The sequence below is a fragment of the Oncorhynchus kisutch genome, linkage group LG27 (genome assembly GCF_002021735.2).
Source record: "Oncorhynchus kisutch isolate 150728-3 linkage group LG27, Okis_V2, whole genome shotgun sequence".
NCBI lineage: Eukaryota > Metazoa > Chordata > Actinopteri > Salmoniformes > Salmonidae > Oncorhynchus > Oncorhynchus kisutch.
Window position 1 is genome coordinate 17645385 of NC_034200.2, and position 8999 is coordinate 17654383.

General features: G+C 42.4%; 1 protein-coding gene across 1 annotated transcript in view; it reads left to right on the forward strand.

Annotated features, from left to right (window-relative positions):
* LOC109871711 (cadherin-2) overlaps positions 1–8763 on the forward strand; it is an 83669-nt gene extending 74906 nt beyond the window's left edge. The window contains exons 15-16 of the mRNA XM_031806684.1: positions 609–773; positions 7205–8763. Of these exons, the coding sequence (XP_031662544.1) occupies positions 609–773; positions 7205–7411 (372 nt within the window). The 3' untranslated portion in view covers positions 7412–8763. The remainder of the gene's footprint in view (positions 1–608; positions 774–7204) is intronic.
* The last annotated feature ends 236 nt before the right edge of the window (positions 8764–8999 follow it).

Below are 8999 nucleotides of genomic sequence, written 5' to 3' on the forward strand. Positions count from 1 at the left end.
GTATTGGTCTAGGTAGGGAGGTCTGCCCATGTGTGTATTGGTCTAGGTAGGGAGCTCTGCCCATGTGTGTATTGGTCTAGGTAGGGAGGTCTGCCCATGTGTGTATTGGTCTAGATAGGGAGCTCTGCCCATGTGTGTATTGGTCTAGGTAGGGAGGTCTGCCCATGTGTGTATTGGTCTAGATAGGGAGCTCTGCCCATGTGTGTATTGGTCTAGGTAGGGAGCTCTGCCCATGTGTGTATTGGTCTGGGGAGCTCTGCCCATGTGTGTATTGGTCTAGGTAGGGAGCTCTGCCCATGTGTGTATTGGTCTGGGGAGCTCTGCCCATGTGTGTATTGGTCTAGGTAGGGAGCTCTGCCCATGTGTGTATTGGTCTAGGTAGGGAGCTCTGCCCATGTGTGTATTGGTCTGGGGAGCTCTGCCCATGTGTGTATTGGTCTAGATAGGGAGGTCTGCCCATGTGTGTATTGGTCTAGGTAGGGAGGTCTGCCAATGTGTGTATGGATCAGGGTCTAGGTCTTTGTGGGGACTCTGCTCTGTGTGGATCTCCACTTGTCTCTGGCTTCTTGCTGACTCCCATCTGTCCCTCCTCTCCCTCTCCCCTCCAGGATTATGACCTGAGCCAGCTTCAGCAGCCCGACACGATAGAGCCGGACACCATCAAGCCCGTTGGGATCCGGCGTATGGACGAGAGGCCGCTGCACCCTGAGCCCCAGTACCCCATAAGGTCAGCAGCCCCGCACCCCGGGGACATCGGAGACTTCATCAACGAGGTAAACAAATAAACAATAAACAAACACACTAATCTTCTCACGGTTAAACATCTGCATCTAGAATAATGCCACAGGAGATGGCTTCGTCATTCTCTAAATCAGGAATATTTAGAGAATGATTTCATAAACACTCATGGTTAGGGGTAGAGGTATAAATATTTAATTTAATGAAGTGAATACTTCAAAATAAAGGAAAGCAGCTGAAGCAGATGATGCAGGCTTCACATTTGAAGGTTTATTTAGCTAATCTCTCTCCCTGTACTCATGCAAGTATTGATTGAAACAGAACAGACGCACACAGACATGAAAGGTTAATGGGAAATTAAATTCATGAATTAATTTTCCCTTTTGCATTTACAACTGCCTGTATAGTGTTTCCTTAGGGACAGATCGAAATGTTTTATTTTATTTTATTGGACACAGGGGAGGGTAGTGCGTTTTTTCCCTGATTTACATTCGCTGTTCTGCTTGTATTTTCCCTATGAACAATGGCTTTACTTACTTTTGATATTACCCTAATAAAGTTTAGAAACGTTAGTGAAGGTTTGGTATGGTGTGGCTATTATTAAGCTTTAGCTGCTGCAGGCCTATGATATGAAGGCAGTGTGCCCTGGCGCTCCAACTGACTCCCACAGTTGAACATGAGGTGAGGAAGACTGCCTACCAAAGTTACTCCTATAATCTAACAATATAATGCGTATCTTTATACAAAATATTATGATAGAAAATTGAATGATACGTTTTAGAACACCTACTCATTCAAGAGCTTTTCTTTATTTTTACTATTTTCTGCAATGTAGGATAATATTAAAGGCATCACAACTATGAAATAACACATATGGAATCATGTAGTAACCACCAAAGTATTTAAAAAATCTAAATATATTTTAGATTTTTCAATGTAGCCACCCTTTGCCTTGATGACAGCTTTGCACACTCTTGGCATTATCTCAACTAGCTTCACCTGGAATGCTTTTCCAACAGTCTTGAAGGAGTTCCCACATATGCTGAGCACTTGTTGTCTGCTTTTTCTTCACTCTGCGGTCCAACTCATCCCAAACCAAACCATCTCAATTGGTTTGAGGTTGGGTGATTGTGGAGGCCAGGTCATCTGATGCAGCACTCCATCACTCTCCTTGTTGGTCAAATAGCCCTTTCACAGCCTGGAAGTGTGTTGGGTCATTGTTGATAAACAAACGATAGTCCCACTAAGTGCAAACCAGATGGGATGGCGTATCGCTGCAGAACGCTGTGGCAGTCATGCTGGTTCAGTGTGCCTTAAATTCTAAATAAATCACAGACGGTGTTTATTTATGTCGCTGGCTGTACTAGGTTGGATCTGAATGCATATGGATGTCCATAAAACTTCTCAAATGTCCCTGTATGTTGTCCAGCACCAAATTCTCCAAATGGAAACTATGAACTGCCATAATGTTTTTATGGGGATATTAGAATATTTGCATGAAAGTCTGTCACCAATTGGATGGAACCTAGCTATATACACCCTAAAGACTCAAGTGCACTAGTCCAGTGAATGTAATTGTAAATGTATTTATGTAAAAAAAAAAAGAATTGACCACAATGGAAATAATTCCCCAATTTTATGGTGCAATCCTGGTCACTTTAAAAGTCTTTGACTACACAGTCGGATGTCGGAAGTTTACATACACCTTAGCCAAATACATTTCAACTCAGTTTTTCGCAATTCCTGACATTTAATCGTAGTAAAAATTCCCTGTCTTAGGTCAGTTAGGATCACCACTTTATTTTAAGAATGTGAAATGTCAGAATAATAGTAGAGAGAATGATTTATTTCAGCTTCTATTTCTTTCATCAAATCAAATCAAATCAAATTAATTAATATAGCCCTTCGTACATCAGCTGATATCTCAATGTGCTGTACAGAAACCCAGCCTAAAACCCCAAACAGCAAGCAATGCAGGTGTAGAAGCACGGTGGCTAGGAAAAACTCCCTAGGAAGAAACCTAGAGAGGAACCAGGCTATGTGGGGTGGCCAGTCCTCTTCTGGCTGTGCCGGGTGGAGATTATAACAGAACATGGCCAAGATGTTCAAATGTTCATACATGATCAGCATGTTCGAATAATAAGAAGGCAGAACAGTTGAAACTGGAGCAGCAGCACGGCCAGGTGGACTGGGGACAGCAAGGAGTCATCATGTCAGGTAATCCTGGGGCATGGTCCTAGGGCTCAGGTCCTCCGAGAGAGAGACGGAGAGAATTAGAGAACGCACACTTAGATTCACATTTCATCACATTCCCAGTGGGTCAGAAGTTTACATACACTCAATTAGTATTTGGTAGCATTGCCTTTAAATTGTTTAACTTGGGTCAAACGTTTCAGGTAGCCTTCCACAAGCTTCCCACAATACGTTGGGTGAATTTTGGCCCATTCCTCCTGACAGAGCTGGTGTAACTGAGTCAGGTTTGTAGTACTCCTTGCTCGCACATGTTTTTTCAGGTCTGCCCACACATTTTCTATGGGATTGAGGTCAGGGCGTTGTGATGGCCACTTAAATACCTTGACTTTAATGTCCGTAAACCATTTTGTCACAACTTTAGAAGTATGCGTGGGGTCATTGTCCATTTGGAAGACACATTTGTGACCAAGCTTTTACTTCCTGATTCATGTCTTGAGATGTTGCTTCAATATATCCACATAATTTTCCTACATCATGATGCCATATATTTTGTGAAGTGCACCATTCCCTCCTGCAGCAAAGCACCCCCACAACATGATGCTGCCACCCCTGTGCTTCACGGTTGGGATGGTGTTCTTCGGCTTGCAAGCCTCCCCCCTTTTCCTCCAAACATAACAATGGTCATTATGGTGAAACAGTTCTATTTTTATATCATCAGACCAGAGGACATTTCTCCAAGAAGTACGATCTCTGTCCCCGTGTGCATTTGCAAACCGTAGTCTGGCTTTTTTATGGCGGTTTTGGAGCAGTGGCTTCTTCCTTGCTGAGCGGCCTTTCAGGTTGTGTCATGCACAAAGTAGATGTCCTAACCGACTTGCCAAAACGATAGTTTGTTAACAAGAAATTTGTGGAGTGGTTGAAAAACTAGTTTTAATGACTCCAACCTAAGTGTATGTAAACTTCCGACTTCAACTGTATGTATTTTTTTCACTGACAAATAAAATCAATCAACCATTCCAAACTGTGATGAATGGAAAAAGACATCTGTTACAAAACACCAAAAGTTTCATGACATGATACTCGGTCAGCCTACAAGGTAGGAAGGGATGTATTTTCTGTTCATCAAGATTGACATAGTCTATTAATTGTGGTGTTGACAATGCAACCATTATATTGAAGTGCCTGATGTCGGTATGCTTTGTCTATTGGTTGTGTGGTGCATTGGCACAGAAACCTGTTGGTGGAAAATTGGTTGCATATATTTTATATAATTATAAATATGGCATCAAAATGTTCAAAGTCTGACTTTGCCCTAGCTGATCAATGTCTGCAACCAGCTCTGATCGTGGCGATCCCTCAACCTTCTGGCCCATAGCTCTGTGTGGCATCGACTGTGCCACAAAAACATGCTTAAGTGGCAAAGTCTATATCCACGTTTATAAACACAGGGTCGCTACAGTTATTGTTATTTGTGGTCGTAAACATCATTTTGAGTTAGTTCTATGAGGGGGAGGGTGTTCAATTTATTTTACAATACAAGGGGAGGGTCATGTTAACATATTTGTTACGTTGGGGAGGGGGGTGCATTTTATTTTATGACACCTTGAGTTGGACCAGCCACTCCCCCCAAGTAAATTTGTATCTGTCCCTTATGGAAATTGTCCACAAATAGGAGATCATCGCTTTTTTGGTTTTCTGACAAAAATACAGTATTTATAATGTGTCCAATTTAGTTATAATATTATTCACTTGGAGATAATTGTGTTTCTCTTAGCTGTGCAGAAGAATCGGAAGGGGTAATAGTTTTAGACGTCTCTCTGTAGAGATCTAGTGGGATGAGACAGAGAACAGCACATTGCCTTTTCCATAGAGGTGCCCTGTTCTGTTCCTTCATGGCCTCGCTTGCCTCAGGGCACCATTGACTCCAGTGTTGAAGGGGGGATGTAAAATGAAAAGAACGGTCATGTATTTTTCACCAGCTCCAACAGACAAGACTTTCACTGTATCCAAAATGGAGTTCTCTCTTTCTCTCTCTCCCCCAGTTGTTGGCCTATTCCCATGTTTTTAGATTAGAACTCCCCTACTCGCGCTATTTCTCTCCCACTCCCCCTCCCTCGCTCTCTCAGAAAAATTCCTGAAAACACTTAATGCTCTTGTCCGCTCAGTTTGAGTGTTTTGTCCAGTGCGTAAAAAAACTGCAATACTTATTGGAGCAGAGACAGGTCTGCTGTTTTACGTATTGTTTCTGTACAAGGACAGCAGGATGTTGTGGGCCAGAGCATCCTGACCCAGACATCCACATTGCAGGCAGTACATGTCAGCCTGTTTCCCATCACATGCACATGCACACGCACACGCACACTCACACTCATCCGCACACACAAACACACACAGGTGGTCCTCGTAGATTCTATCTACTGCCCCCTGCCGGCAGCTGGTTTATGTCCTGTCTTCATTGGGGTTGGAATCTGACCTGGTTGCTCAGGGAGAAGGGGTGGGGCTGGGGTGATGTGTCTGGGCTCAAAGTCTGGAGTGCACACACAACCCCATGCCCACAGAGCCTTTGGCAGTTAATTCAAAAAATGGGCAGGTAAGCAAATCGACCCAAGAATTTAGCCTCCCAGAGTGGCCAAACAATAGCCTATTATCCAGCTTTTAGTCTGTTCCCACTCCGGGAGGTAATGTTTGGGAAATCAGCCTCACCTTACATAACCTTTTGTTGGCCACAGGTGCTGGACAAAAAGTTCACACAGATTAAAGATTCAAATAAAGTGTTATTGGGGCAAAAAGTTTTTCAAGTCAACATTTCCACACTTTGTTACACTCTGAACCCCCATATTCACAGTGACAATACTACAGTTTGTTTCTAATCAGGGGAAATAAACAGAGAAACTTACCCCGCAAATCTCTGAATAGGATGTTATTAAATTCAATATGAGACCTGTTTTGTGAGCAGTGGAGCAGAGGGTGAAGTCAGGGGAGGACAGGGCAGCACAATGTTTTTACGAGGGTGAAGCTCTGTGATTGGCTAACCTTGTCACACTCCCAGTGGAGTGGTGGTTGTGCCGGATGGGGCTCTATCCATCAGAGCAGTGATGGCTGTAATTGTAATGAACAATCCATCTGTCATATTTCCCACCAAATTATCAGCACCACAGCCCTGAGCAAACATTTAACAAAGGCTAAGAAGTGGAAAATAATCACTAAGCATCTGGGCACTTTGTTTCAATCTATCCTTTTTTTGAGAGAGAGAGAGAGAGAGAGAGAGAGAACTACAAAATGGAGTTCAAATATATCTCTGACATGTTTCCAATGAGCCTAGTGGCTCGTTTGTTTCTTTGTGTTGTGCTCTGTTTCTTTTCATTCAGTTCTCATTTGTTAGATGTTCTCACTCGCAATGAGAAGATGTTGAATTCGGGACTGGGCCCAATGCTCTTCATGGCCAAAGCACATCTCCTGTGCTAGATTAGCAATCCATCAAGTCTCTAGAGTACCGTTAAGGAATGGGTTTGGAAATCAATAGCAATCCATAAGGACCTCTCACACTGCTACGAGAGCTTCTGGGAATGTTAAGCACAATCTTCAAAATGGAAACCCCCCCATTGCACCCCACACTCTGAAACACACACACTAATGGAACATACACACACACACACACACACACACACACACCCCAGGGCTCATTCCTAGTTTTGGGGAGCAATACTTGAACACACGAAATGGAGTGGGCATGTAGTACTGTACCAGGGACCAGAGTGTGGTGGTGAAAGCTGGCATATTGTCAGTGCCACTACAGCAATCTCCTCCTCTCAGCCTTCCAAGCCCCTCAGGCAGCGCCCGTGGACATTGGAGTGATGGAGGTTTGAGGAGGGGGAGGGCCAGGCTAAGTCATCAGTGAGCTGAGGCATTTGGTCAGGCGGTCATGCTAAATCTCAGCTTTTGATAAAGTCCTGGATAATCCTGCATGCCAAAAATATCAGGGAGAATCAAAGCCAAAACGCTTCGCTGCAGATGGACACTCAGTGGGAAATTAGAGCCGGTCTTAATCCATGAAAAGGACCTGATTTCCTAAACATGTAGAAGGGAGGAAAACATTAGGAAATGCTAGCCTGTTAATATTAGCCTATTTAGGTGGCAGTATGGGATAAGAACATGCCTGTGAATGTGAATGGTGTCTGGTAGCTATTGTCAGACAGGGTTTGGTCATGTTGGACTGGCTGGCCTTAATCTCCTCACTCATCTAACTGTGTTTTTTTTTCTCCCATCCATCCAGGGACTTAAGGCAGCAGACAACGACCCCACAGCCCCGCCCTACGACTCCCTGCTGGTGTTCGACTATGAAGGCAGTGGCTCCACAGCCGGCTCCCTAAGCTCTCTCAACTCCTCCAGCAGCGGAGGGGACCAGGACTACGATTACCTCAACGATTGGGGCCCTCGCTTCAGAAAACTCGCAGACATGTACGGAGGGAGCGACGACTAGGACACAGGATGTGCAAGACGTAAAAAAACAAGACGACAAAGAATGGTGAACCCAGGAAAAGAGAAAATATATTTTGTTTTCCTCTCAATGGATGTGGACAGCTTCCGATTACCGATATTCCCCTGAAAGAGTGGTGACAGGAACAATGACAGAAAAGTTCAAAAAAATGTAAACTTAATTCAGAAATATTTTCAAAAAACAACCAATCTAGGCTTATTGTTGTAGTCTACGCATACATATGCTTGTTGAAGGCTTAGGCATACGCTGAAGTGCAGTCCAGTTTTGGAGAAGGGGAGGGAACATTGGTGAACTGTCACTGTTTGGATCGTTGATATTGAGCGCGCTCAGTTACACTTGAATTTCACAGTACAGAAGCACTGGGATATAATGTGCCTTTTTGTACATTTTTGGGATCTGAATGATTAGTTTTATGTTCAAGGCTTTAATGGTACTGACTTTTGGAGTGATTTCAAAACATAAGAAAGTATGTTAAACTATGGTATGCTTCTACATGCTTTTTTTGGTTACACAATACGGCTGTTTGTTGAACAAGGATTATTTAAGTGAATTACAAAGATGAATAACTTAGATGATGAAGGATCCTTATTAGCTTGGATGGGGAGAATCAACTGAGAACAGCACTGTACAGTACTCTAGAAATGTAGAATGTTTTCACAAAAAAATTAAACTTATTCAGCTGGTTGCAACTAAAGGGAGTCGTAAATAATACTTTTGTAGCAGAATATGTTTGTTTTCCTTTATTTCTGAAGTGGTGTAGTATTTTATAAAAACAACAACTGTTTATTTTGTTCTAATCCGTGTACACTTCATTTGCCTTAGTCATCATCTGGTACGTTCAACTTTTAATTCACGGTGAAGAAAATGTGTGTACATATATATTTTTCTTCTTCTGTAGTCTATGAAGAAGTGCAAAAAGTTCTGAACTTGTAAATGTATCATTTGGACTACAAATTAATGTTTTTGCATGTTTTTATCTTTTCACGACAACAAAAATTATGAAAAAAGTTATTTCCAAAATGTATTTACAAAGCAAAAAAATTAAAACCGTGTGACATTAAATGTGTAGAAGTGAAGTCTTTTGTATAAAATGAAGAAAAACGGCAAAAAATAATAATAAAAAAATTGCAATCTTGTCAGCACAACTGTTTGAATTTGTACCAAAAAGGGGGTGGGTGGGATGTTGTGGCACCATTGGCACTAATTACTGAATCAGCTTTAAGACTGGAAAAGGTTTTTGTCTGAAGCTTTGTGGATAATCATATGTACTGGAAAACAAATTATACATCTCTGACCCACCAACCATCCGAATAAAATGCCAATTTTTGAGCTAACGACTGTCTCTTTATTCATTCATAAACGTTTGTTTACAGTAAATACGAGTAGCCATGCATGAGTGTACTTGAGTGAACTTGAGTTTTCAGTTTGAAATATAGAGATGCAATATCTAGAATAGCCCATATGCACTCAGTGGCCAGATTATTAGTTACGCCCGAATTCTCTGGGGCAGGGATTTTACAAGGTGTCGGAAACGTTGCACAGGGATGTTGGTCCATGCTGATGCGATTAT